The 27709-nt window shown below is 44.7% G+C and overlaps 1 protein-coding gene across 1 annotated transcript; it reads left to right on the top strand.

Moving 5' to 3' along the window:
• The first annotated feature begins 5065 nt into the window (after positions 1-5065).
• LOC133386006 (high affinity choline transporter 1-like) lies at positions 5066-26940 on the top strand. Its single transcript, XM_061629616.1, has 8 exons — positions 5066-5266; positions 6944-7057; positions 14624-14779; positions 15918-16066; positions 17251-17394; positions 18479-18632; positions 22960-23177; positions 25129-26940. The coding sequence occupies exons 1-8, from the start codon at positions 5092-5094 to the stop codon at positions 25636-25638; spliced, it is 1620 nt and encodes a 539-aa protein (XP_061485600.1). The 5' UTR covers positions 5066-5091; the 3' UTR covers positions 25639-26940.
• Positions 26941-27709: the final 769 nt, after the last annotated feature.

Below are 27709 nucleotides of genomic sequence, written 5' to 3' on the forward strand. Positions count from 1 at the left end.
CCTGCCACTGACTAGTGGTTCTTCCCTAACAAACCAGGTATGTTAAAAAAAAACAATCTAGGATTCAGGTGTGCTCTTATTCCATCCTACCTACATAACCAGCTGCCTTATACTAGATCATGCTATTTGTCCATTTACCTCGGTATTGTTTCCTTGGATTGGCAGCAGTTCTCTAGGGCTTCAGACAGAGGCCATTGTCAGATGCTTTTGGAAATGCTTGATAGGGATCAAACCTGAGCAGGACTCACCCAAGACATTCTGCTGCCTGACGCCAAGGATAAGTTAGTGCCCACTACCATATCATATACGGATGCTGACCAGATCAGTGGTTGAATCTTATTTCAGCACTGGTGAGTGGACAGCGCCTTCTTCCACCACAGCCGGGAGCATCAGGTTGGCTTAGAAGGCTTAGATCTGACCTCCAACATTTTGCTGCCATTCCTCATCCCCAACATCTTCTGCCTAGGTAGCCACCTTGTTCTGTCTAATGGCAGGGCCAGCCCTGAACGTAGGCCTCTAGGCAGTGGAGGCTGGTCCATCAAGGAGAATGGGGTGCGGTCCCACCAACTTTTGTCTGGCCTCAGCTGGCCTCCACCGGCTTGCCTTACTTATGACCAGTGCAGGGGGTGGCCACAGCTGTCAGCTTTCTCCTCCTTAGTTTCAGTGCTGCCCTTGTACAACTCAGCAGGGGGAAGGATGGAGTCACAGAACCAGCTAACTCTTCCTATCATCAGCTCTGCTCTCCACCCTACCCATCCCAATGGGCACCAGTGTTTCCAGAATGCAAAGAATGTGTCGTACCACTGACCTACAAGCCCTCCCCTGGAGACTATGAAGTGCCCGTACTGTTAAACTGTTAGTCAGGCCTGGCGCTAGCATACAGCTAGGTTGGGCACTGGCCTGAGGGCCAGGATCTCACGCAGGGCCCCAGGAGACCCTACTGGGATAAGCACAGGCCAGCAGCGGGCAGCTTCACAGCAACAAAGTCTATCCTGCAGAGCTTGGAAAAGTTACTTTTTTGAACTACAACTCCCATCAGCCCCAACCAACACCATGCTACCTGGGGCTGATGGGAGTTGTAGTTCAAAAAAGTAACTTTTCCAAGCTCTGATCCTGCTCAGCTGCATAGCTACTGCGCAAAGATAAGGAGTTGCTAAGGAGCTGCCCCAGTCTGTCCTGAGTTTCAGGCATGGGAGGAGGGGCGGGGCTTAGTGGCCTGTAGCAGCTGGAGAGAGGCAATGCTGAAAGGAGGAAGCATCTGAGAAACCATCTCTCTTCTAATGTAATCCCTGCTGAATTCAAAAGGACTTCTTCCCAGGAAAATGTAGCCTAAGGTTGCAATCCAATACATGTCTACTCAGAAGTAAGCTCCACTGGATTCAAAGGGGTTTACTCCCAGGTAATTGTGTATTGGACTGCAGCCTAAGAATGAGATGCGGAGCTTGGAAGGAAGGTGAGAAGGCTTTCCTGGTTTTCTTAGGCTGCAATCCAATAATGCTACTCAGAAGTAAGCTCCATTGGATTCAATGAGGCTTACTCCCAGGTAACTGCATTGAATTGCAGCTTTAATTACACAGTAATTATTGCCTCCCCACCCCTTTGTTCCATTCACCCCACTGATCTGATAGTGACTGTGTGTGAGGTGTGTGTGTGAATACATGTTAAGACCTTTCCTCTCCTTTTACAGGCAAGCTTCCGTTGTTCAGGCTTGTCCTGGGGCTTTTGTACATTAATTCCCTCTGTCCACCCTCGCCTTCCCACAACTCCAGTTGTAGCTGGGAAGCTCCTGTTATTAGTTTCATTTATATTCTGCTTTTTATGTAAGGAGCACAAAGATGGTTCTTCCCCTCCCCATTTTATCCTCTCAACACCCCTGTGAGGTAGGTTAGTCTAATGACAGTTACTGACCCAAGGTCACCCAGTGAGTTTCAAGGCTGCGCAGGGATTTGAAACCAGGTCTGGCAGGAGGTCCTAGTTATCATGTGTCTCTTTAACTTGGAAACTTGTACGTTTGTAATGCCTGATGGTAACAGTTCAGAGACTAATAGCGTTCCCACTTTTTCAGGCAGGAGAAGACATACATGCGTATTTCCAGGTGTTTGAGCAGGTTTGCCGAGACCAGGATTTGGAACAGCGCTACTGGATGCATGTTCTCCGCGCTCAAGGGAATGGAGAGCTACAGGAACTTCTGAGCATTTTACCCCAGGAACACGCAGACTACCCGGATTTCCTGAAATTGGTAAAGGAACATTTTGCGTTGTCAGCTGAAGCGTGCTGCCAGAGGTTTGAAGCTTTACACAGAAAACCCAAAGAGAGTTTTTCAGCGTTAGGCACACGCACTGTAAGAACTGTGGAGATGTGGCTTGCAGCTGCGGAAGCAACGACGCTTCAGCAGATCCAGAGCGTTTATACTCTTGAGCTTGGAAGGTTACTTTTAAAAAGTAATAAATTACAGTTACAGTTACGTGGCCCAAAAAAGTAGTAATTGCCGTTACAATTACAATTGCTCTGAAAGTAACTGATTACTTTACTTTTCCTCCAAAGTAATCACTACAATTACATTTCAGTTACTTTAAAAAACGCCTACAAGGTGCTGGCCTTGGCTGCTGCACATCTAAGTAGCCTAAGACAACATTAAAAATAAACAAACACATACAGAGGTAGTAGAATAATTATTTTCATTCATAAGATAGCAATGGTGGTCTCTCTGCTGGTAAGGGTGGTGGGGAGGGAGGCTAAGGCCACTACTCAGATCGTTGCACGTCAAACCAAGTGCAACCCCCCCACTCAGCCAGCCAGCATAATCTCTCTCACTTAACCACCTCCCAGACCCTGCTCTGCCACCAACTAAGGGACACTCACTCAAGCAAACATTTTCCCCTGAGATGCAAAAAAGTTAAAATACTGCAAATACAGCACAGTAGCCAGAGAGGGTGGGGGAGGCCACTTTGTGTGCCAAGTGCAAACACAGTATTCACACACACAACCACCTCCACTCCAGAACATTTTCCATCTAAATTGCAATTTTTGTGATTAATTTGTATCCACTCCTCCTAGGGATGGGGGAGAAATTCCATTTGGTTCATGAACCTCTCTAATTTGTACTCTCCAAAACAATCCACAAATTGGAATGCAGCCATTCTTTGAAATTCACACTTCTCTGAATGTTGCAATGCAGTTCTCCAACCACTACAACGAAAGTATACAAAAAGGCGTATATTAGGGGAAAGTGTGCATAAAATGCATATATTCGTGAAAATATCACACAAAAGTGCATTGCATTAGGGAAAATTGTTTGTAAAAATGTGTATACGAGGAGACCTGTACACTAAATTGGAACATAGGAAACTGCCTCACATATATATATATTAGGGATAGGGGGAAATTTGATTCAGTTCATAATTCAAAATGAATCTATCAAATCCACACTTTCTGAAACAATATGAAAACCAAAACAGAAGTCATCCTTCGAAATTTGCACTTATTCCAATTTTGTAATACAGTTCGCCAAACAATGTTTTCAAAAATGCACATATTAAGGGAAAGTGTGCATAAAAATAAATATGAGTGAAAATAACATAGAATTATTATCATTATCATTATCAAATTTATTTATACCCCGCCTTTTGGCCAAAGGCCCTCAAGGCAGCTTACAAAGAAAAATAAACACATCAATGAAAGCAATACAATTTACAAAAATTAAACGAAATAACAAATAACATTATTAAGGAAAAAAATATCCAGGAGGGAAACTCAGAATTGAAGACCGTGTCTTAAAAAGACATCCATCTTTTTTCCTGCAGTGTTTTGCATCTCAATGTCACAATTCCGGCTCCATGGTCTTTTTGGTGGCGCCAGCTCCTGCAGCTTGAGTCCTGATGCCTGCCAGCGTCGTGTCGTGGGAGCCAGCGAGGATGAAGCTGCGGCTGGGGGAGGATGTGGAGCTGCCAGGGGAGGAATGCGGCACCATGGGCGCAGGCCGCACCACCAAGGAAGAGGAGGTGGTGTTAGCGGGGGTGGCAGAAGTAGCGGTGAGAGGCAGAAGGGTGACTCTGGGCACTCTGCGGGCTCCGGCAGCCCATCGAGTTCCACGCTCCACACTTTGTACAGCTGCTTCTGCCTCCAGTCTGGATGCGGCTCCCTACCGCTGCCACCCGAATCTCTCGCCAGAAGCCCTCTAACAACGCTGCCACTGCATAATATAAATGCATAATATACCCATGATGCATAATATAAAATGCATTATATTAGGAGAAATTGCTCACAAAAACATATACAGTACTCAAAACTGCCTACAAAGATGTATTTATTAAGAGAAATTTGCACTAAAATGTGGAAGCATTTTCATGAGGATTTAAAAAAAATCACAACTTGCTGCAGAAATATGGAAAAAAGAATTTAAGAATGGAAGAATGAAAAACTGGGAGAATTGAAACTGACAGATCTTTCCATCTCTAATTATTGTTGTTGCTGCTGCTGCTGCTGCTGCTACTATTACTATTATTACCCCTTGTTCACCAGCAGGTCCCAGGGGGTTTACAACAATTTAAAATTCAATATTAGAAACAGTTAAAACAAATTACAGTCATAGGAATAGGATGGATCCTAAAAACACATATCTCAGATTTCAAGGGTCAGGATAAAGAAAGGGTGGGATGTCCATGAGCACTTCATGTGGCCCAGAGGGGTAAAAAGACTACCCAAATAAAGACTACCAGCTCTACACTATATCATTCTCCATGCACTCATTTGGCAACCACAGTGTCTACACTGGCTCTTTACTTATTAGATGTGAAATTTGTAAACCAGAAAGTAAATGAACATTTATTTTTGTTCCATTAACCTCCCTCCCCCTGTATTTAAGGACAGAGTTGAGATTGTTTTGTCTGGCTGGAGAGGGGTAGAGTCCTGTGCCTTGACTACAAGGTTGTGGCTGTTCTGTTTCCACTTTTCACACACCGCAGTTCAGATACTAGCTGTTCATCAGGTTTTGGGTTTTTTGGCATAAGATTATTTTCACAAAACACAAACTTTCAAGGCTTGAATTGTGCTCCACAACCAGAAATTTGCAGCTGCTGAGATCTGAAGAAAATGGCTTTGAACGTGAGTGGCTTGGTGGCTCTGATTGTTTTTTATGCCATTACTTTAGCAACTGGGATATGGGCTTCCCGGAAGGGCAAGAAGGAGGAAAACACAAAGCCCAGTGAAGTAGCCATGGTGGGACACAGGAAGATGAACTTTTGCATTGGACTGTCCACAGCAACTGGTAAGTACAAACATTTCAAAAAGGATGTAGAATAGGGGCCTCCCACAGTTTTGGATCTGAGGACATATTTGGAAATCAAAGAAAGAGTTTCATGGGCACCACAAAATGCCTATTTCAAAGCAGAAAAGCTGGTGATACTATCCTATAACCCCCGAAGGATCCAAACACAAACAAAAATAACAGGACCTCCTCCCCCCAAAACCAAGCCCTGCAAAGCAAAAATATATATTTTAGAAATAATATTTGGAAGGGGCAGGGGACCATGGAGGTCACCAAAAAGGCAGTGGAGGCTGGTCGTTTGGGGCAAAGGGGGCACTGCCCCAGCACCCTTCAGTCTGCCCTCAGGCAGTTCCCATCTGCCTGCATTCTTACTTCTGACCAGCTCAAGGAGTGGCCTGACCTGTCAATTTTATTTATTTATTTATTTATTGCATTTGTATACAGCTCCATAGCTGAAGCTCTCTGGGAGGTTTACAACAATTAAAAACGTTAAAAACAAATATACAAATTTAAAAACACATTTTCAAAAAGCAATTTAAAAACACATGCTAAAATGCCTGGGAGACTTTCTCCTCTGTAGTCTGAATTTTGCCCTTGTGGAACTCAGCAGGGAGGAAGATGGGGACAAAACTAGAGTTAGTTATCATTGCCTGTCATTGGCTCTGACTCCGCCTGCTGTTGGGCTCCCTGGCTTCCGCCCTACCATTCCCAGTGGGAACCAGCCACCACTGCAATGGTTCTCATGAGTGCCACACAGGGTATTTCAGATGTAAAGCAACATACATCAACATCATCATTCGTGCATCTAAAAGCTAGTGCAGGAAGTGACTGCTGATAGAAATGGAGAGAAAGCCAGGCCACTGAGAAACAAGAGGGTCATATCAGCATGTTTTGAGAGGCCTGAGGTTTGCAAAAATACAAAAAGAAAATTCCTAATGGGACAATCCTCCCCAAACAGCCCAACAGGGTTTGAGCTCATTCAGTAGCCATGAAATATGGACTGTCAGTAGGAAAAGAAAATCAGAAAAGGGGGCCATGGGACACCTTGCTTCAGCTTTATACAGATAGTATCCTGGAGGAAGAAAGTTGGATGGCAGGAGTTGAGTATACACTGCAGCATTGTATTGCAGGTCCCGCTTCATTTATAGTTTATGAAAGCATTCAAAATTATTTATGTAATTATTTATTATTTGATTTCTATCTCGCCCAGTTCAAGGAGTGCCCTGACCTGTTGCCAGGCCCACCCTCCAAGAGGTCTTTTGTATCTTTAAAAGTTGTGCAGGGGAGGAAGGAGAATTCCACCTTGTGGTTTTTCCCATTACAGTGTTGCAAGAATACCTGCACTTGGCTGACTTTCTCTTCTCTTAAAGATACAGGATCAGTCTCAGGCCCTGAACCTGGCAACCCTACATGTAACCCTTGCACCACTCACTATGGGGGTGATCTTTAGCTGGCCCTTGACACCCAGGAGACATGAGTGGGGATTTGAACTCACAGACTCTGGACTCCCCAGCCAGGCTCTCCTCCCCACTGTGCTATACCAGCAGATAGGAATAGGAGCTAAAAGCAAATGTAACACAGTTGCTTTTACTGGAAAATGAAAATAGTGTTTTTTAGCTGGATTATTCATTTTGCGTGAATACCACCTTTAAGCATGTTTCTTCTGCTTTCTTTCAGCCACATGGGTTGGAGGCGCATATATTAACGGCACCGCTGAAATTGTCTATCTTTCTTCAAGAGGGCTAGTGTGGGTTCAAGCCCCAGCAGGATTTGCTTTGTCCCTCCTTCTTGGTAAAAATTTCCAAAAGCTTAAATATGCAATAATTTATTTGATAATCTTGTGGATTTCCCCCTCAGAATTTGATAATCTTGTGGATTTCCCCCTCAGAATTGGGAATACTGAAAAACCTAACCAAGGGAAGTACAAAAATTTGAATATGATTAACACTGCTTTCTTCATGAATTGCCTTTTATCCCACATGAAAGGTCCCTTAATCTAGCTATGCAACCATACAAACTCCTTTCCTTTCTAGTGGTTTAGAATTTGCTGCCAGTTTTTGAGAAAGTCAAGGAAGCTCTTAGAGGCAAAAAGTCTTCCTTCAGAAAATGGAAGTCTTGTCCAAATGAAGAAAATAAAAAAGAACACAAACTCTGGCAAAAGAAATTCAAGAAGACAATAAGGGATGCTAAAAAAGAATTTGAGGAGCACATTGCTAAGAACATAAAAACCAGCAACAAAAAATTCTATAAATACATTCAAAGCAGGAGACCATCTAGGGAGACAATTGGACCCTTGGATGATAAGGGAGTCAAAGGTGTCCTAAAGAACGATAAGGAGATTGCAGAGAAGCTAAATGAATTCTTTGCATCTGTCTTCACAGCGGAAGATATAGGGCAGATCCCTGAACCTGAACCAACATTTGCAGGAAGGGATTCTGAGGAACTGAGACAAATAGTGGTAACGAGAGAGGAAGTTCTAAGCTTAATGGATAATATAAAAACTGACAAATCACCGGGCCCGGATGGCATCCACCCGAGAGTTCTCAAAGAACTCAAAGGTGAAATTGCTGATCTGCTAACTAAAATATGTAACTTGTCCCTTTGGTCCTCCTCCGTGCCTGAGGACTGGAAAGTGGCAAATGTAACGCCAATCTTCAAAAAGGGATCCAGAGGGGATCCCGGAAATTACAGGCCAGTTAGCTTAACTTCTGTCCCTGGAAAACTGGTAGAAAGTATGATTAAAGCTAGATTAACCAAGCACATAGAAGAACAAGCCTTGCTGAAGCAGAGCCAGCATGGCTTCTGCAAGGGAAAGTCCTGTCTCAGTAACCTATTAGAATTCTTTGAGAGTGTCAACAAGCATATAGATAGAGGTGATCCAGTGGACATAGTGTACTTAGACTTTCAAAAAGCGTTTGACAAGGTACCTCACCAAAGGCTTCTGAGGAAGCTTAGCAGTCATGGAATAAGAGGAGAGGTCCTCTTGTGGATAAGGAATTGGTTGAGTAGCAGAAAGCAGAGAGTATGAATAAACGGACAGTTCTCCCAATGGAGGGCTGTAGAAAGTGGAGTCCCTCAAGGATCGGTATTGGGACCTGTACTTTTCAACTTGTTCATTAATGACCTAGAATTAGGAGTGAACAGTGAAGTGGCCAAGTTTGCTGACGACACTAAATTGTTCAGGGTTGTTAAAACAAAAAGGAATTGTGAAGAGCTCCAAAAAGACCTCTCCAAACTGAGTAAATGGGTGGAAAAATGGCAAATGCAATTCAATATAAACAAGTGTAAAATTATGCATATTGGAGCAAAAAATCTTAATTTCACATATACGCTCATGGGGTCTGAACTGGCGGTGACCGACCAGGAGAGAGACCTCGGGGTTGTGGTGGACAGCACGATGAAAATGTCGACCCAGTGTGCGGCAGCTGTGAAAAAGGCAAATTCCATGCTAGCGATAATTAGGAAAGGTATTGAAAATAAAACAGCCGATATCATAATGCCGTTGTATAAATCTATGGTGCGGCCGCATTTGGAATACTGTGTACAGTTCTGGTCGCCTCATCTCAGAAAGGATATTCTAGAGTTGGAAAAGGTTCAGAAGAGGGCAACCAGAATGATCAAGGGGATGGAACGACTCCCTTACGAGGAAAGGTTGCAGCATTTGGGGCTTTTTAGTTTAGAGAAAAGGCGGGTCAGAGGAGACATGATAGAAGTGTATAAAATTATGCATGGCATTGAGAAAGTGGATAGAGAAAAGTTCTTCTCCCTCTCTCATAATACTAGAACTCGTGGACATTCAAAGAAGCTGAATGTTGGAAGATTCAGGACAGACAAAAGGAAGTACTTCTTTACTCAGCGCATAGTTAAACTATGGAATTTGCTCCCACAAGATGCAGTAATGGCCACCAGCTTGGATGGCTTTAAAAGAAGATTAGACCAATTCATGGAGGACAGGGCTATCAATGGCTACTAGCCATGATGGCTGTGCTCTGCCACCCTAGTCAGAGGCAGCATGCTTCTGAAAACCAGTTGCCGGAAGCCTCAGGAGGGGAGAGTGTTCTTGCACTCGGGTCCTGCTTGCGGGCTTCCCCCAGGCACCTGGTTGGCCACTGTGAGAACAGGATGCTGGACTAGATGGGCCACTGGCCTGATCCAGCAGGCTCTTCTTATGTTCTTATGTTCTTATGAGATTCACTGGGTTCTTCATCAAGCACAGGTAAGAGCAAAGCTAAACAAAATGATGGTGAAGTACAAAAGCCTGCAGCAACTTCTAAACCACTAGAATTAATCCACTACAAGATTGCACTTTCCTAGAACATATTTTGGTAAGTTGACCAGAAATACAGATATTCCTGAGAATTGCCAACCAGTCATATGCTGATCTCTTGGGGATGCCATTTAGAGACAGCCAAGTGCAATGTTCAGTTTCCAGTGTACATTGGCAAATGCTCAAAAGTGCCTCTTGTGCTACCAAAATCTGAAGGCGACACCAGATGGCAGCGAATGTGTGCAAGACTCATTTGCCATGAGTCAGGAAATCAGCATGTGCAGATTTTTCATCCTTCTATGCACCCAAATATCTTTGAATTGGTCCTCATAGTGGCATGTTTGTTTGTTTGTTTGTTATTCTTATACCCTGTCTTTCTTCCTGATGGTGTCCAGTGGGACTAACAACAATCTTAAGAACGTAACAATTAAAATAACAAATTAATCACATCTCAAAATCAGAGCAGCAGATGAAAAACACTCTCTGTTGAATTATATAGCTAACCACCAAAAGCCTGACAAAATGTGTGTTTTAATTTAATGCCTAATTGTCGACAATGTGGGGAACAACTGAATCTTAATCAGGAGGAAGTTCCATAGACATGGACCACCACAGAGAAGACTGTATCTTATGCCACTGTCCCATGGATCTTAGCCATTGACAGCATCATGAACAGGGCCTCCTATCTAGATCTTAAGTCATGGGCTGGAAGGTATAGGGGTCCTGTTAAGTACTTGGGTCCCAGGTTGTATAGGGCACCATTACTAACCCCTTGAATTGGGTCCAGTGACTAATGGGCAGACAGTGTAAAGTTCTCTGGATCTGTGTAATATTTATTTTATTTATTTATTTATTTATTTAATTACGCTTTTAAACCGCCCTATAGCAACAAGCTCTCAGGGCGGTGTACAGCAAAATAAAACCACATTTAAAAACAAACAAGTGTGGATTAAAACATACAATATAAAACTTATTTAAAAACAAAATTAAAATACGAATAAAATAAAAATACAGTTACAGTTAAGTTTAAAATAAAATTAAATTTAAGTTTAAAATGCCTGGGCGAAGAGGTAGGTTTTTACCTGGCGCCGAAAAGATAACAAAGAAGGCGCCAGGCGTATCTCATCTGGGAGGGCATTCCATAATTCGGGGGCCACCACTGAAAAGGCCCTAGATCTAATTGTTGTTCTCCGGGCCTCCCTATGGGTTGGGACCCGGAGAAGGGCCTTAGATGTCGAGCGCAGTGAACGGGTAGGTATATAGTGAGAGAGGCGTTCCATCAGATATTGCGGTCCGATGCCGTTAAGAGCTTTATAGGTAAGAACCAACACTTTGAATCTGGCCCGGAAACATATAGGTAGCCAGTGCAGTTGGGCCAGAATAGGTGTTATATGGTCGAATTTCTTCGTCCCAGTAAGAACTCTGGCCGCAGCATTCTGCACTAGCTGAAGTTTCCGAATCGTCTTCAAAGGTAACCCTACGTAGAGTGCATTACAGTAATCCAATCTAGAGGTTACCAGAGCGTGAATAACTGAGGCGAGGTTCTCCCTGTCCAGATAGGGTCGTAGTTGGGCTACCAGCTGAAGCTGGTAGAATGCATTCCGTGCCACCGAGGCTACCTGAGCCTCAAGTGACAGGAGCGGATCTAATAAGACCCCCAAACTGCGGACCTGCTCCTTTAGGGGGAGTGTAACCCCATCCAGGGCAGGTCTGACATCAACCACCTGGGCAGAGTACCCCCCCACCAACAGCATCTCAGTCTTGTCAGGATTGAGTTTCAGTTTATTAGCTCTCATCCAGTCCATTATCGCGGCCAGGCAGCGGTTCAGTACATTGACAGCCTCACCTGAAGAAGATGAAAAGGAGAAGTAGAGCTGCGTATCATCAGCATATTGCTGAGAACGCACTTCAAAACTCCTGATGACCTCACCCAGCGGCTTCATATAGATATTAAAGAGCATGGGGGACAGAACTGAACCCTGCGGGACCCCATATTGGAGTACCCAGGGACTCGAGTAATGCTCCCCAAGCATCACCTTCTGGAGGCGATTCCCAAGATAGGAGTGCAGCCACTGCCAAGCAGTGCCTCCAATTCCCAGGTCCGTGAGTCGCCCCAGAAGGATACCATGGTTGATGGTATCAAAAGCCACCGAGAGATCAAGGAGAACCAACAGAGTTACACTCCCTCTGTCTTTCTCCCGACAGAGGTCATCATACAGGGCGACCAAGGCCGTTTCTGTACCAAACCCCGGCCGAAAGCCCGATTGAAATGGGTCCAGATAATCAGTTTCATCCAAGAGAGCCTGGAGTTGGTGAGCGACCACGCGCTCTAGAACCTTGCCCAGGAATGGAACATTTGCTACCGGTCTATAGTTGTTAAAATTATCAGGGTCCAAGGAGGGCTTTTTTAGGAGCGGTCTCACCACTGCCTGTTTCAGGCAGAGTGGGACCACTCCCTCTCGTAAAGAGGCATTAATCACCTCCTTGGCCCAACCGGCTGTTCCATTCCTGCTAGCTTTTATTAGCCATGAGGGGCAAGGATCCAGAGCAGAAGTGGACGCCCGCACCTGTCCGAGCACCTTGTCCACATCCTCGAGCTGTACCAACTGAAACTCATCCAATAAAACCGGACAAGACTGTGTTCTGGACACCTCATTAGATTCAACTGCTACAATATTGGAGTCAAGGTCCCGGCGGATGTTAATGATCTTATCTTGGAAGTGCCTCGCAAACTCATTACAGCGGACTATCGATGGTTGTATTGCATCCGGAGGACCAGAGTGTAGAAGTCCCCGGACAACTTTATAAAGTTCTGCAGGGCAGTTACAAGATGACTGAATAGAGGCAGCAAAGTACTGCTTCTTTGCTACCCTCACCGCCTTCACATAACGTCTGGTAGAGGCCTTCACAAGAGCATAATTACAGCAGTCGGGAGTTCGCCTCCATTTGCACTCAAGCCGTCTCCTTTCTTGCTTCATCACTCTTAGCTCCGAGGTAAACCAAGGAGCCAATTGAGCTCTGCAACGGAGAGGGCGCACCGGGGCGATTGTGTCAACTGCCCGGGTCAATTCCGTATTCCACAGAGTGACCAGGGTTTCGACAGAATCGTCAGTTTTATCAGCCGGAAAATTCCCTAGAGCCCTTTGAAATCCCTCAGGATTCATTAGTCTCCGGGGACAGACCATCTTAATCGGTCCTCCACCCTTGCAGAGGGGAGAAGACAATGTGAGTCTAAATCTCAATAGGCAGTGATCTGTCCATGACAAAGGAATAGATGTAAGATTCCTCACTCCCAGATCACCATCCCCTAACCCAGTGGCAAAAATCAAGTCTAGAGTATGTCCTGACACATGCGTAGGGCCAGTAACAAATTGAGACAGCCCCATGGCTGTCATGGAGGCCATGAAGTCCTGAGCCGCTCCAGACAAAGCGGCCTCGGCATGGATGTTGAGATCCCCCAATACCAAAAGCTTGGGGGATCGCAACACCAAATCCGAGACCACCTCCGTCAGCTCAGTTAGGGAAGCTGTTAGGCAGCAGGGTGGACGGTACACCAACAGTATTCCCAGTCTGTCTCGCTGACCCAACGTTATGTGCAGACACTCCAGGCCATTAGCCACCTGGATAGGGTGCCTAATGAGGGGAATGGAACTTTTATAGACCACAGCGATTCCCCCTCCCCGACCCTCGGATCTACCCAGATGCTGGACCGAATATCCAGGTGGGCACAACTGGGAGAGATTAATACCTCCCAGATCGCTCACCCAGGTTTCGGTAATACATGCCAGATCGGCCGCCTCATCCATAATTAAATCATGGATGAGGGAGGTTTTATTATTTACCGATCTGGCATTAAGAAGCAGCAACTGGAGATCCCTTCTTATGATGATATGATAATGATATGATCCCTTCTTGCCAGATTTTATAACTGGTGGCAATGTTCTGCGCTAGCTGCAACCTCCAGACTGTCTTCAAGGGCAGCCCCATGTACAACACAGTGCAATAATCAAAATCTGAGCATTGGTCACTGATGCCAGTCTGTCCTGGTCCAGGAGCTGATGTAGCTGATGAGCCAGCCATAGCTGGATATAAGCACTCCACACCCCTGAGGCCACCTGGGCTTCCAGTGACAACTTCAAGCTGAGGAGTGCTCCCAAGCTAGGCACTTCCTTAAGAGGAATGCTACCCCATCCAGAACATCTCCCTAATTTCTGGACCTGGGAACTACTTATCCACAGCACCTCTGTCATCAGAGTTCAGCCTCGGTTTATATGATATCATATTAACCTTTGAGAATGGCTCATTTCACAGTGGGGCATAATGGTTAGTGCTGGAGTCATCAATGTAGTGCCCTCCAGATATTGTTGGACTGCAGCTCCCATCATCCCTGATCATTAGCCATGCTATCTGGGGCTGATGGGACTTGTAGTCCAACAATCTCTAGAGAGCATCATGTTGGCTACTCCTAGGTTAGAGTGCTGGGTCAAGACTGAGGAGACTCCGGTTCAGATCTCCACTCAGCTATGAAGCTTACTAGGTTATCTCAGGCTAGTCACACTCTCACCCTAAGCTATCTTACAGGCTTGTTGTGAGGATTAAATGGGAGGGGATCTATGATGACGATGATGATGATGTTGTTGTTGGCTACCCAAAGGTCTCCAAGCAACTTACAACATTCTTAAAACAAAAAGTAAATATACCATACCATAAAAACGGAACAATAAAACAACAACCGCCCCCCATATAGCCACGTAAAATGTTGGCAGCACACTAATACAACCAACCATCTCAGCCTATCAAATGCCTGGGAAAAAAGATGAGTCTTCACCCGGCATCAAAAAGATGTCAAGGAAGGCGCCAGGTGGACCTCACTGGGACACAAATTCCACAGGTAGGGAGCCACAACTAAAAAGGCCCTTTCTCTTGTCACTGTCCTCTGCGCCTCCCTCAGAGGGGAAACCTGGAGAGGGGCCTCAGAAGAAGAACTAAGGGGCCAGGTATGTCACCTTGAGCTGAAGAAATGTAGGGTATATAAAAATAATTATTCCATCCCCTCCCCAAATGATTGTGATACAACTGGTTTTTAACAGGTGGGCTCTTCTTTGTCAATCCAATGAGATCAAAGAATTACGTGACAATGATGGATCCAATCCAAGAAGCATATGGGAATGTGATGGGAAGCCTCCTGTTTCTTCCACCTTTGATAGCGGACGTATTCTGGTTTGCAGCTATCCTTGCTTCTTTAGGTAACTAATCTTTTGCTTCATTGTCTTAAAGAATGAAACTTAAATATAGCCACTATGAAGTCAAGACAGTGGAGACAGGGCTTGCATCATTGGTGGCTGGTGCCCATTGGGACTAGTGGGGCGGAAAGCAGGGAGCCCAAGCGTAGGTGGAGCCAGAGCCAATTATAGGTGGAGCCAACTTCGAGTTTTGTCCCTGTTCTCCTCCCTTCTGAGTTCTACAAGGCACAACACAGAGAGACTAAGGAGAAGGAGGGTGACAGGCAGGGCCACACCCTGGTCTAGCTGGAAGTAAGAAGGCATGGAGGAGGGGCTAGCTGAGGTTGGTGGGGCAGTGCTCCAGTCGCCCAGTTGAACGAGCCTCCACTGCCTTTCATCCGATCAGTGATTTATTGATCTCTGAAGGCATTTTCAGACATGACGAGTTCTTTTATTATGGTGCAGGAATCTTTGCAGCTGACATTCCCACTCCATCTGACTTAACATTTCTACAGCTGTGAAAAGTGAGAGGCGGAAGATAGGTGAAGTGATTTGCCCTAAATCAGGGATGAGCCACCTCAGGCCTGGGAGCAAATGTGGCCCTCCCGGCCTCTCTATCTGACCCTTGGGTCTCTCCCAGGCCACACCCCATCTTAAGCTACATCCCTCACCAGCCCTACTTCATACCCTCCCTGGAGTACAATCAGAATTGATAGTGGCTGCACATCTGAAAGTGCTGATTATGTCTAGAACAATCTTCACCAGCCTGTAGTCCTCCAGATGCTTTGGACTACTACTCCTGTAAGCCCCAGCCAGTATGGCCAGTTGTCACAGTCTGATGATTAGAATTGTAGTCTAGCAACATCTTGTAAGACAGCAAGTTGCAGAGGGCTGGTCAGTGTTTATGCTTGTATTTCTAAAGAAATGATACTTTCACATGTGCTGTGCACTAATACAGATGTGGGGAACCTTTGGTCTTCCAGATTTTCCTGTACTATAATATCCCTAGCCATTGGGAATGCTTGCTGGGGCTAATGGGAGTTGTAGTTTGTCAATATCTGGGGGGCCAAAAGTTCCCCACCCCTGTGCTAGCATAATTATGTAAGGGAAATTGTATAGCACTATATTTTCTGCTGTAGCTCAAATTGTCCTTTCTTCATAGGAGCAACCATGAAGGTCATTTTGGATATCCAGGATTATTTAGCCATCATTCTCTCTGCATGCACAGTTATACTCTATACTTTGTTAGGAGGTCTGTATTCAGTTGCATATACAGATGTAATACAACTGGCCTTTATAACGGTCAGTCTGGTAAGTCCTAATATTACTATTTTACAACTCTCTTGAAATATTCGATTGCTTAAGAATTCAGAACTACATTCAACACACATGGGGTGTGGTTTGAATCTCTGTGGGGCTTTGATGGGTATAAAAGGCTAGGACAGGCCCATTCAATTTCTGACTTGTGCTAGAAATCAGGATGGATGCTCAATAAACAGGTTGGCCAGTACTGGTCCTCACCATTCCCAGGTCGTCTCTCAGTGATGGACCAAGTACAGCTCTGTTTAGCTTCACTAAGGTCACTGCATCATGAGGAGGGGTCATAGCTCAGTGGCAGCACACACAAATGGTCCCAGGTTCAAACTCCAGCGTCCGCAAGTAGGGTTGGAAAAAAGCTTCTTGTCTGAAACCCTGGAGAGACACTGCCAATCAGTGTAGACAACACTGGGCTAGATGGACCAATGGTCTGACTCAGTGTAAGGCAGCTTCCTATGTGCCTTTAGACTGTGGTCTGAGATCCATGTTTTGGGACTTTTGACTCCTAGCGCATGTTCCTACATTGGCTTCAGCAACAAAGCTATAAATAGCAGCCATGACCCACGGATGGGTGAGGCCAACAACCAGGCCCTAAACATAATGCAATTGGTAAACATTTGGGCACCACTAGGGATGGAGGAGAAATCAGTTCAGTACACATTTAAAGGTGAATCTAGCACTTTCCAAAACAATACACTGTGGACCAAAACACAGCCATCCTTTGAAATTCTTTGAATTTTGCAGTGCACTATTCCAACCAAGTAATGTGGACAAAAATGCATATAGTGGGGTAAGGTGTGCATAGAAATGCATGTATCAAGAAAACATCATACAAAAATGCAGTATCTTGGGAGAAATTGCTTTGCTAAAATATGTATATTAGGCAAAATTGCATACAAAAATGTATAATTTAGGAGAAAATCGCTGATAAATTTTTGTAAGGACTTTTAAAAAAATTGAAAATTGATGTTGAAATGTGGAGAACTGATCTTAAGATTGGAAGAAAGAGAAAGGGAGAGAAAGTGAAATGGGCAGATTTACCCATCTCCAGATACCACTTAGGTCAGTGTGGAAGTGCATAGAGTATTTTGCAAGGCAGAAGTCGAGGCTGGTATTCTTGAGGGAATGTGATAGAGAAAGCATTGAAATAATTCTGATATTTCTGTTTTTACTGCAAGTGGATCTGTATCCCATTCGCTATCATGAACTCTGCAACAGAAAGCATATCCTACACTGCTGCCTCCAACTCATTCCAAGCACCTTGGATTGGAAAAGTAGAGATGCAGTATGTTGGAAGGTGGCTGGATGACTTCTTATATTTGGTAAGAAGCAAGTGGACAGGAAATTTGTGCTTGCCACACCACTTTTTTTCTGGCCAGACCATAGGAATGATTGTATTAGATGAGATGGGGAAATGTCTGCTATGTCTGCGGAGGGAAAACGTCTGTTTACAGGCACAGTCTGAATCCAAACTGCTAACAGATTTCGAAGGAGCTCACTACAATTCAATTTGTATGTTTTTATTTTTTACGTCGCCCAGAGCGGCTGGACAGCCAGCCAGATGGGCGACTAATAAATTTAATAAATAAATAATAAAATAAAATTTGAACGTTGTCAGGTGGGTGGCCCCACCATCTGTTGAGGATGGTCCATGAAGGGTGGGGGAATTAAGCATCTAGCCTGCTGTCCAGATCCAGTTCCCTACTCCTGTTGTAGAAAGCCAGTATGGTATAGTAGTTAAGGTGCTGGACTAAGACCTGGGAGACCAGGGTTCGAATCCCCACATAGCCATGAAGCTCACTGGGTGACCTTGGGCCAGTCACTGCCTCTTAGCCTCATGAAAACCTTATTCATAGGGTTGCCATAAGTCGGAATACACACGCACACACACCTGTCGTAAAGGATATATCTGTCTTTGTGTTAACACAGAGGTGGGTGTTCTGTGCAATGGCGCTATTTTGTGGACAAAAGTCCCCCCTGGAATACAGCAGGCACCAACATTGATGTGTTCCCCAAATTTATGTACCTCTGGAGCAGATTTTGGGGAAACATGGGCAGCTGCCTTATACTGAGTAAGAGCCATTGGTCCCTCTAGCTCAGTATTGCCTACACTGGCTGGCATCACCTCTTGAGGGTTTCAGACAGGAGCCTCTCCCAGACCTACCTAGAAAGGCTGGGGATTGAAACATGCTGCATGCAAGGCAGATGCTCTACCTCTCAGCTATGGCCCTTCCCCAAACCCTGGAGAGCCTCTGCCAGTCAATGTAGGCAATACTGAGCCAGATAGACCAATGGTCAGACTCTGCATATGGCAGCTTTCTATGTTCCTAAAAAGTGCTGGGCTAGATTAACCTTTTGGCCTGGCTGAGCCAGGTGTACATTCTTAAGACTCTGCTTATCTTCCAGGTTCTGGGGGGTATCCCGTGGCAAACCTATTTCCAGCGAGTCCTCTCGGCTTCTTCTTCAAGAGAAGGCAGGCTCATCTCCTATCTTTCCGGAGTTGGGTGCTTTGTCATGGCTATCCCTTCTGTCCTCATTGGCGCTGTTGCTGCCTCCACAGGTAAATCTGCTTGATGAGCAATAACAAATAGGAAAGGTTGACAATAGCAGGGAAATCTGCCCCAGAGGGCCTCCCAGAGGAGAGGAGAGGATGGGTGTGACATCCCCGGAGGTCCTTAAGAGAGCCCTTACCCTCTCTCTCTGTATCCTGGCACCCCCTGGCAGTCACTAAGAAGATCAATTAACCTGGGCATCTAAATGCCCCACCTTTTATACCGGTATTAAACCTGCAATTTAATATCCCCAATGGATAGTTAACTGACACCACCTACTGAACATAGACCAGTAGGGCTCTACTGTAGTTTGGCTAAAAGGCCCAAGGCAAGGATACAGAACACGGAACTGCCATAAAATAAACAATAAAAAGTTGCTTCTAACTTCTAAACTTGCCTTACTTACTAATACAGACAGGAAGCTTCTCTTAGGTGTTGCAGGCCTAGGGTAGCCTAAAACCAGCAGACTTTCCTTCTTCCTTCCTGGAAGATGACTACCATCGACTTCAGGTGGCTTTACCCAGCTGACTCCAATTGAAGACCCTGAGGACAGGACCTGGCTAAACCTTTATAGACCTTTGCCTGTGAAATTGACCAGGGGCGTCACTACTGGGGTGCGGAGGATGCGGCCCGCACCCGGGTGTCACCATGAGGGGAGGTGACACCCAGAGCCACCCTGCCCCGCGCCGTTGCCCGGCAAGGCTGCTCCAACTCCTTGGAGGCGGGCGAGCGGGCAGGCGAGACCGGGAGCAGCGTCGGCAGGGCAAGGGAGGCGCACCGGCATTCCCAGGCCTTCTCCAGCTGGGTGCCCCTCCGACGCACACCCTCCCAGGGGCATGGACAGGGTGGCTGGTCTTGAGTGTGCACGCACATGCATGCGCACACACAAGTCCAGCCACCTTGTCCATGCCCCTGGGAGGTCGCGCACCGGAGGTCCGCACCCCCCCACACTCCCGCTAGTGACGCCGCTGAAATTGACACAGTTGCTTACACTGCATCAGGATGCTGTCAGGGATGAAACAAGGGTCACGAAGGTCAACCTTGGTTGCTCATTTAAGACAGACGGCTGAGGAAGGGTAGCAGGACTCCAGAAGAACCACTGTGGTCTTGGGGTGCAACAGAAGATCAACTTAAACATTTAATGCAGGGATACCCAAACTTTAGTCCACAGACCACCTGTGGTCCATGAGCTTCATTCAGGTGGTCTGTGGCGTGTCTGTAACAATGCAATTAAAAACCATAAAGCATCTAGCATAGTACATCACAATTGCAACAACAGGCAAGAAGATCATTAAGTGGTCCTCCAAGACTCTCAGCAATTTTCAAGAGGTCCATGGAGAAAAAAAGTTGGAGAACCACTGATTTAATGCATTTCCTAAAATTTAACCTTAACCTTCCCAACTCTCCGTGACAACGGGAAAGTTCTATTTCACAAACAGAAGTCTCTTGCGCTAGCAGAATAGGAATACTGGATACCACTCACTATTACCAAGGTGCTTCCCTCCTTAAAGACCCTCTTGGATGTTAAGATTGGCAGAGGGGGCCTTAGTAGTTCTGGCCCCCTCCAAATCAGCTTTAATTAAAGCTCCAAATCAGCTTGACTTGCACAACCTGAATTTGCTGGTACATCCCACCTGCAATTAGTGACAATCTGAAAGTGTCCTTTGCCGCCTCTACACACCTCTCTTCCCTGAGGAGAAATCTCTGAGGGCAGATTTTAAAAAAAGGTTCAACCGCCTTTCTAAAAGGCAAGCAAATAATTCCTCAGTTTCAAGGAGAAGGGTTTTCACAGTTTCAGGCCCCTTGCTGTAGATATTGGGGGTTAATCTGGATGTATCTCACAGAGAGCGATAATATTAAACTATCAATGCTTCCTTTAGTAGCTGCTTTTAATGTCTCTCTAAAGATAATTGTTTGGGGTTTTTTTATGTTTCCCAGAACGCATGCTGAGGCTTGTCCCGGGGTGCCAAAGGCACACCAATCTCACACAGGGACAGCCTAACAGCCACGGGTGGGAGTGATTCCCTTTCTTTCAAGCGCCTATTCCTCCCTTCGTTTAGGGAAACACCGCCCCTTCTCCACCTCCACACTTAACATGCTAATGTGTGGACGCAGCAACAAGGAAACACTGATAGTAATAAATGCACATGCGTGTGAATGCTACAGCCAATTTATTCGTAGCGAGGGCGGAAGTATGTGAACTGTCAGAATCAATCACGATGGAAAAAGCAGCATTTTTAATGTGGATCTAGGCTCATATGTGAACCAGCCCTGTGATTCTATTAATGGATATTCAGAGGTGACAGAACACAGCTATTGTGGCCAGTAGCCACTGATAGCCTTATCTTCCATGAATTTGGCAAATCCTCTTCTAAAGTTCTCAACTCTTAGAGAATTGGGGTGAGTGCAATACCTGCTTCTAGAAGATGTATTGCATGGATAGATGTTAGTAACCAAAGCAGGGCATGATTTGTTGTACAAACATGCATCAAACATGGCACAAGGTTTGATATAAGGAGGGGTGGGGTGGGGACAGAACTTGGAAGTAACTAGTTACAAGTAATGAATTACTTGTAATTCATTACTTTTTTGAGTAACGAGTGGGTAATTCCTTTACATTTTGATTGTAATAGAACTAGGAGTAATTTTACTACTTTTGTGGAGTAATTGTAACGTTTCCAGAATTACTTTTGGGCATTACTTGGGGGGGAGCAGGGGAAGTCTTCTGCTCCTCTGATCTGTGGATGAAAATCATGTGCCTCAAACTGGGCTTCTGTGCAGTGTTGCTCTTTCCTCATGCTCTGTGGATGGGTAGGAGGCGATGAGGGAGGAGGCGGAGAGTGAGACGGGGTGGAGTGGAGAAAACAATTGTTTTTAAAAATGGATAGTGGTGGTGAAGAATGAAGTGGAGGGAAGAAGGATCCGGAGGTCAAGAACATGGATAAAGGAGGAGAAGGAGGCAGCAGCAGAATGGAGATAAAGAACTGTGGAGGTGAAAGATGACAACGTATGTGTGTGTGTGCGTGTGCATGTGTGTGAGAATACTGTGTTTGCACTTGGCACACAAAGTGGCGTCCCCCACCCTCTCTGGCTACTGTGCTGCATTTGTAGTATTTTAACTTTTTTGCATCTCAGGGGAAAATGTTTGCTTGAGTGAGTGTCCCTTAGTTGGTGGCAGGGCAGGGTCTGGGAGGTGGTTAAGAGAGAGAAATTATGCTGGCTGGCTGAGTGAGGGGGTTGCACTTGGTTTGACGTGTAAAGATCTGAGTAGTGGCCTCTGCCTCCCTCCCCACCACCCTTACCAGCAGAGAGACCACCATTGCTATCTTATGAATAAAAATAATTATTCTACTACCTCTGTATGTGTTTGTTTATTTTTAATGTTGTTTTAGGCTACTTAGATGTGCAGCAGCCAAGGCCAGCACCTTGTAGGTGTTTTTTTAAAGTAACTGAAATGTAATTGTAGTGATTACTTTGGAGGAAAAGTAAAGTAATCAGTTATTTTCAGAGCAATTGTAATTGTAACGGTAATTACTACTTTTTTGGGCCATGTAACTGTAACTGTAATTTATTGCTTTTTAAAAATAATATTCCAAGCTCTGGGTGGGGAACTATGGCCCTCAAACTCCCATTAGTTCCAGCCAGCATAGCCAATTGTCAAGGATCATGGGAATTTAGTCCAGCCCCATCCGGAGGACCACAACCTCCCTATCCATGCTATAGGGGTAGAGTAGCTGCAGCCTCAGGTGATGAATTTTAGGGATTCCAAATTTTGTTCAAAGACATGCTGGCCCCAGCCTAACCTAACCAGTTTAGTTCCTGTTGGCAGCAGTGACAGAGAAAACTTCCTGTTTCTCAGCATTAGGGGTGGGATCTGTTGGCTGTTGCCAGTTCAAAAGCATTCTGTCAACCTAACAGGCCAGTATCGATTTGAGTTCATTTTTTGTCGGTTTGTGTTACTGATCTGGTTTTTTTCCTTGCAAAAATATTAATATTAATATTGATCATTTTAAAGTTTCTCCTTTCAAAATATCAATATTGAAAACTTTTTTGAATGGAGATATCAATAAATGAAAGGAAATGTAGATAAAAATTTTGTTCTTAATATTTTAGAGGCAATTTTAAAAAAATCTGTTTTCAAAAATAGCCACGGAAAATCACTACATAAAAATCTGATCCAGAACAATAGAGAATAAGCAAATTAATGGAAAATTTGGTACCAAATCTACATTGGGCAGAATTCTAGCATATCCTTACTCTGCATACATTAACTCTTATGTTGAAATCTGAGCATGCCTTTTAACATAGATTATTCTTCTCTATTTCCTTTCTGAGACTGGAACCAGACTGACTATGGCCTACCCAGTCCCAATGACAGAGGAGAGTCTGCCCTCATACTTCCATTAGTTCTCCACCATCTCTGTCCACTGTATATCTCCATCGGGGGCTTGGGTGCCTTGGCTGCTGCTGTGATGTCTTCTGGGGATTCCGCCTTGCTTTCTGCCAGCTCCATGTTTGCTCACAACATCTATAGGAAAGTTCTTCGGACAAAGGTGAGCTATTGACTACTAATGTTGGCATCGATGGGTGTCATGGCTGGGAGTCCACAGAGCAAGGCAGGCCAGGTGTTAAAGAACCACAGAGAGCTCCAAGTGAGCAACTTGCTCCAACAAAGGTCGAAAGCAAACTGAGCCTTTTTAAGCCACTGCCCCCACACTACCTCTCCCAGACTCCATCCCCTTGTGGAGAACTTATATTTCGTATAGGGTGTCAGGGATCTCCAGGTCCCTCAACTCACTTCACGTACACATAGGCTTCCTTAACTCTCCACTGCCACCAATTCACATAGAATATTTTTTAACCCTCCTTAGGCATGAGATGGACACAAAGACTGAAAGACAGGATAAATCTTAAAACTATATGTTGTAGGTTTATTAAAGGGGTAATATTTACAAAGGGGAATACTGATAGTTATTTTGGGACGTTCAAGGTGCTTGCTGATGGGTTCTAAAGACTCCAGAGGCACCATTGCTAACCCCACCCTCTAAGAGGCTCTCCCCTCAGGCCAATTTCCCAAAACCTCCACCCCAGCCAATTACTCCTAGTCCAGCTACTGGAGCCAATCTGCCTCCGTGCCCCAACTCCTCTGAGTTGCATTCCCGGATGCTTGGATAGTTTAGCCAGCATTAAAAAAACCTTTGGGTCACTTCCCTCTGGTAAGGCCAGTAGTGTAGTGGCAAATTCAAAAGTGCAGGGTCCCTTCATGATAGTCACAGCCATGCCCCCTCACAACCACAGCCCCTTTCCACTTCTCCGTGTCACCTCTGAGTCCACACTCCACTACATCCCTAGGAGCTAATCAGCATGAAAGGGGAAACTGTGTATTAGCTACTGAGAAGAGTCTTCTCAGTGGCAGACTCATCTCCTTTCATGGCTAACATGCTCCCTTTTCACGATGATTGGCTCATACATGGGGCATTGGTTGGGACCCTGCTCCCCAAAAAGTAAGGGGTGTAAAACCCCACTCTGTGACTCCAGACAATTACACCCCTGGATAAGACCTTTTTCTAGTTCTTTAAATGTATGATCTGTGTGCAGCCTTGATTGCTGCTGGACTCTGGAACTATGATAACAGGGGGGATTTTTTCCAATTAAATGCTAGCTTCAGATGGGGGATTTTCCTCAGGACCGCAGCAGGAGAAGAAAAGCTTAAATCCCCTCTCCATGCCTGCTTGGATCCTGTCGATGATTCCTTACCCCACCCCGTAAAATCTGCATGTTAAAAAACCTGCATGTTAAATGCAAAGTCAGACTAGTTTGTCCCTTTCAATCGGCAAGAGAAGAAGAAGAGAGAAGACAAAAGGTCACAACGAAAATATGTATCCGAGAACACAATGACATGTATTAGTAAGAAGCCAGCAGTTAGACAGAGTTAAGCTATAAAAATGATAACAGGAAATGGATTTGTAGTTTTTCATAAAAGATATCACAAGACTCATCTCATTATCTTGTTAGCTGAAATAAATGCATCCTGTTCTTGGGGTTTGTGGTAAGCAATTAATTTTACCAGCAAAAGAGTATCCTGTAGGTTTTTAAAAAGCCATTATTAAACTAAGGGGGGGGGGGGTTACTGGGAGTTTCCACTGTCTGACAAATACCAGTAACAATCTATTCAAGGCCAACTTAAATCCAAGAAAGACAAGGTTTTGTTTTTAACCAAAGTTAGCTTAGTAAAAAAGAACCAGCACAGTTAGTGTGTTGGACTAGGACCTGGGAGACCAGGGTTCAAATCCTGAGTCAGCCATGAAGCTTGATGGGTGGCCTTGACCAGTCACTGTCTCTCAGCCTAATCTACCTCAAAGGGTTGTTGTTAGGATAAAATGGGGAGGAGGGGAAGAACCACCTACACCACCTTGAGCTCCTTGGAGGAAAGGTGGGTGATAAATGTCGTAATAAATAAATAGTAAAATAAAATCCTCTCTCTCCCCCTTCCTCTTTTTTCAGGCAACAGAGAATGATGTACTTTGGGCAATGAGAGCGTCCATGGTGGCCTTTGGAGCAGTGTCAGCAGCCCTGGCTTTTTACTCCCATTCCATTTATGACCTTTGGTTTCTTGGGGGAGAGCTAGTGTATGCCCTCCTCTTTCCCCAGCTATGCTGCGTCCTCTTCATTCCCAGCACCAACACCTATGGTTCAGCTGCTGGGTTCCTGTTTGGGCTCCTGCTGCGCCTACTAGCAGGGGAGCCCTCCCTGAAAATCCCCCCAGTCATCCATTACCCAGGATGCTTTCTTGTAGATGGGGCCTACATTCAGCTGTTCCCATTTAAGATAGTCACAATGCTGGCCACCCTGTTGACAATAGTCTCAGTTTCATATCTGGCAGCCTTTCTGTTTAAGGCAAACATCCTTCCCAGCAAATGGGATGTTTGTAAAATAATGAAAGATGACAGAGTGCTCATTTCCTTAGCTCAGAAAGAAAAAAGAGATGAATGCACAAAAACAGAAGAACTGTGAGCAAATGGAAGGAAAATTGCAATGGTATATGATACAGCCACGAGAGTTTGCATTTTGACAAATTTGTAGGGCAGTCCAATATCTCAGAGAGGAGGTCAGGTCTCCTGCTCCCCTGGTGCATTCACTATAGCTGCCCAATTTCCCTGCTTTTAAAAGTTTGATAGAAATATCTGTGGGCTATAGGTATGTTCTTAAACCGCAAGGTTTTTTGCCTATTAGTGAATTATTATTATTATTATTTTAAGAGGGCCTTTTCAGTTGTGGCTCCCTGTCTATGGAATATACTCTCCGGCGAGGTCTGCCTGTTACTTTCATTGACATCTTTTGGCGCCATGTGAAGACTTTTTCCCAGGAAGTTGATAGACTGTGATGATGTTGTTTTGTTGTTAGTATGCTGCCAAAGCTTCCTGTGGCTATATGGGGGTTGTTGTTGTTGCTTTATTGTTTTTTTTTATAGTGTGTTGTGTTTATTTTTGTTTTTAAGAATGTTGTAAGTTGCTTGAAGATCTTCTGGTAACAAGCAACTAACAAATCTAAATCACATTTCACCTATGATCATAGATGGTGCAAGCCTCCTTGCACCCATAGCTCTTTGAGTGAGGCCGTGTTCCATGCCTTGCACCTTTTTGGAAGTTTGGTTCATAGTCACAAGAAGCAAGGCCTTCCCTGTTGTGGCACCACTATTAACATATTCCTCCTTTCCCAGTCCCACTGAGTCAATGTTTGTTTGAACTCTTTCCAGACAACGTGAAGCTGTTCCTGTTCCCAAAAAGCCTTTGAAGCAGTTTAATCTACTTATGCATTTGCTGCGGTTATGAATTTGTTGTTCTTTGATGATTTATTGTGTGGAGTGCCTTGATTGCTTGCTTGCTTTTGTTGAACTTGTAACCCTCCTTCAGTTTATGTAATGGAAAAAGTCCATGCAGACATATATAAAGGACTGTCAACAGTAGGGAGGCTATGTGTCCTAATTTATAGACGACAGTCCTCTATTTGAAGGTGTCCTCGGTTTGCTGCCAGTTTAAAGATAAACAACCCTAAGAAGGGAGGGGGGGGCTTGATGTTGCCCATCTAGAGTTAGCATCTGATAGCAGACTGACCTGGTACACAGGTCACCTGGTTATAGCCTTCCCTACTACGGAGAGATGTAATGGGTGGTATTCAATGCTAGTCATAAAAGTAGACCCATTGAATTTAATAGACGTGACTAACTTAGGTTCATTAATTTCAATGGGTCTACTCTGAGTAGAACTTAGCTGAACACAACCCATTATATTTCTACTTAAATTATAATAATTTCCAAATGGGCAACTATAATATAAATTATATAGATATAATATTAATATAATATATATATATATATATATATATATATATATATATATTAATTAATCTAACTATTTTGTTCTCTTTTCTGGTGATGCATTCTCTCTCTTTCACTGGCAAACATAAGTGGCCACATATGCTGAACTATATAATTAATCAAAATTGGAAGTGTAAGCTTCTGCTCTCCTCATGCCTGTACTGGAGGAGAGTGGGGGATCTTATGAGTCTGCGGGGGAGAGGCTTGTTGGGGATGCATTTTCCTTTTTCTGGCAATGCATGAATCCTGAGCAACAGCCACAATAGCACAGTTGAGCCACCAAGTCTCTGAATATCAGCTGCCCGAGCAGAAGCAATAGGAGGGAGAGAGTTATTGCCTTCCTGCCTTCCTTTTTGCGATCCCCAGAGTCATCTGGAATCAGTATACTGGACTAGATGGACCTTTGTTCGCCTCATCTAGTAATCATTTTTTTCCTAATTGTATTAATAAATACATGATCAAACATGTGAGACTTGCTTTAATGGTTTGACTACCTCGTACTGTGCCTCACTTTTAATTACTTTGTTTTATGTTGTTCTGTGCATTTTATTATTATTTGTAAGTTGCTTTGAGACACCTGTGTAAAGAGACAAAAAAGCTTAAGAAAGTAAGAAGAGCCTGCTGGATCAGGCCAGCGGCCCATCTAGTCCAGCATCCTGTTCTCACAGGGGCCAGCCAGATGCCCATGGGAATCCCTTAGGCAGGACC

The sequence above is a fragment of the Rhineura floridana genome, chromosome 5 (genome assembly GCF_030035675.1).
Source record: "Rhineura floridana isolate rRhiFlo1 chromosome 5, rRhiFlo1.hap2, whole genome shotgun sequence".
Classification (NCBI taxonomy): Eukaryota; Metazoa; Chordata; class Lepidosauria; order Squamata; family Rhineuridae; genus Rhineura; species Rhineura floridana.